Source organism: Scylla paramamosain, chromosome 2 (genome assembly GCF_035594125.1).
Source record: "Scylla paramamosain isolate STU-SP2022 chromosome 2, ASM3559412v1, whole genome shotgun sequence".
NCBI classification, from domain to species: domain Eukaryota; kingdom Metazoa; phylum Arthropoda; class Malacostraca; order Decapoda; family Portunidae; genus Scylla; species Scylla paramamosain.
This window is the reverse complement of record NC_087152.1, coordinates 12,212,881-12,215,000: the sequence shown is the minus strand read 5'-3', so window position 1 is coordinate 12,215,000 and position 2,120 is coordinate 12,212,881. Positions and strand designations below refer to the sequence as shown.

Below are 2,120 nucleotides of genomic sequence, written 5' to 3'. Positions count from 1 at the left end.
ACTTGACATACTATTTTCAAAGAATACACACACACACACACACACACCTGAGGTCTGGACTACGTAAAAATATTGTTTCGTCTTCCTTGGGGTTGTCCAAGTTAGGGTTGTGCAGCATGGTCCACACAATCTCTTGCATCCAAGTGGTGCCGCACTTGGGGAAGGTCATCACCATCACGTCATCGCTTCTGAACTGGGGGAGAAACCACCACGGTGAACTTACGGCAAAAGTGTCGTCCATGGACTAAGCCATACATAGGAATGATGAACGCATGTGAGTACCTTCATGTTGCTTATCCTGTCGATGAAGGTGGGGGCTGTCCCAGGATACAGCCAGCCCTCAGGCAGAATCCGGACCACCCCGTGAATGAAAGATAATATCTTCATATTCTTGACTACCTCTTCACTCGCCTGCTCCACCTTGTGGCCACTCAACAGCTGCCTGCTCATTATGTACTGCCCGATGTATGACACTGCTGGAGGACAGAGCTGAGTACGTACGCGGAATCAGTCATAAAAGACTATCACGCAGAAAGTTTCCACACACTGACTCTCGAAGGAACATTATAAAACTCACTCACTTTTCTCCAACTAAAGAATTTAAAGCATAAGGTAAAGTGGCGCCATAAGGAGCAGTGGTGGGCTTTCAAATTAGCATCAAGAGAGAGAGAGAGAGAGAGAGAGAGAGAGAGAGAGAGAGAGAGAGAGAGAGAGAGAGAGAGTTACATAGAAACACAGGCTACAACAGAACATGTCGTCCTCACGAGACGAACTGACCTATGACTACTAAGGTGACAGAAGAAGACAAGGATAGTAAAACAGAAGATTATCTCCCCACCCTCCACTCCCTTCGGCATAAACCTTACAGGAAACAAGTCAGAAAAAAAAAATACTATGCTGAGTTAGAGAAGAAAAAACCTGAAGCAAATTTTATAAGAAAGAATGAAAATAGGTAAAATGAGAAGCCCCATTTCCTGAAGGTAAGGAAGTTAATCTCTAACGGTGTTAGCTGCGGATTGGAGACCAAAAAAAAAGTAAATAAATAAATAAATAAAAAAATAAATAAAATAGATAACAAAAAAAAAAATAAATAAATAAAATAATAATAATAAAAAAAAATGAATAAATACAGACGGCATTTAAAAGCCTCTACGGTGTTGCAGTCTATCAAGTCTTGAGGAAGCCCATTCCATAGATTAACTACACGGCGGAGGAAAAAAAAAAAAATAAATAAAAAATCATGAGATTTTAAGAATTTCCCAACAATTTTGCAACCATTTTCTCGCGTGTAATTTGAAAAATCTATCGTGAAATATTTACTGCAGTCCATGTTATCAATGTTTTTGATGATTTTAAACACCTGTATTAAGTAGCCCTTAGTCTTCTTTGTGTTAATGGGAATGAATTTAATTATTTAAGACGCTCTTCGCATGGTTTGTTTCTTAGGTTTGGTACAAGTTTTGTTACTCTACGCTGAACTCGTTCTAATTTATCTATATCTTTCTGGTAACGGGCACCTTGCTCGAAACGCAATATATACAATAAGATACCGCCTCCATTTTTATGTATATGACTTCTTTTCAAATGTTGTGTAACGGAGAGAGAGAGAGAGAGAGAGAGAGAGAGAGAGAGAGAGAGAGAGAGAGAGAGAGAGAGAGAGAGAGAAAGAGAGAGAGAGAGTTATAATAACGGAAAGAGAGAAATTTATAAATAAGTTAACCAGCGGACGGTGGGCAACCGTTATAGATGATTGTATTTACCTTTTAAATGTTTCCAGAAGATACTCTTTTCCTGGGAGATGACAATTCTGACTTGTACTTACTGCAACTGCGTTCTGGATTTGTGCTTGTGAATCAACGCTGTTGTTGTGTGAGATTGTCATCTTGTAAAGATAACGCGCCTCACCATACTGCTTTATAATGTCGACCTTGAACGAATGAAATTTTATACTTCGTTCTCGATATTTTTTCCTTTTTTATAATGTAACACTCAGTTCACGGAATGAAGCCATGGCTCCCTGAGACACGAATGCTATGAATTTAGAGTAATAAACATTAATATACATAAAAATTTCATAAGAACGTCAGTAGAAAAAAAAAAAAATGAATTCCGAACGAAAT

At 38.6% G+C, this 2,120-nt stretch overlaps 1 protein-coding gene across 3 annotated transcripts in view; it reads right to left on the bottom strand.

Annotated features, from left to right (window-relative positions):
- Positions 1-1,920, bottom strand: part of LOC135110106 (sulfotransferase 1A1-like) — a 9,764-nt gene extending 7,844 nt beyond the window's left edge. The window contains exons 1-3 of one of the 3 annotated variants that reach the window (XM_064022062.1): positions 1,761-1,920; positions 283-476; positions 48-193 (exon numbers count right to left, since the gene is read on the bottom strand). In XM_064022062.1, coding sequence (XP_063878132.1) covers positions 48-193; positions 283-450 — 314 coding nt within the window. In that variant the 5' untranslated portion in view covers positions 451-476; positions 1,761-1,920. Of the gene's footprint in view, positions 1-47; positions 194-282; positions 490-1,760 lie in introns of all 3 variants that reach the window. The other 2 variants (XM_064022070.1, XM_064022077.1) reach the window with 2 other exon arrangements.
- Positions 1,921-2,120: the final 200 nt, after the last annotated feature.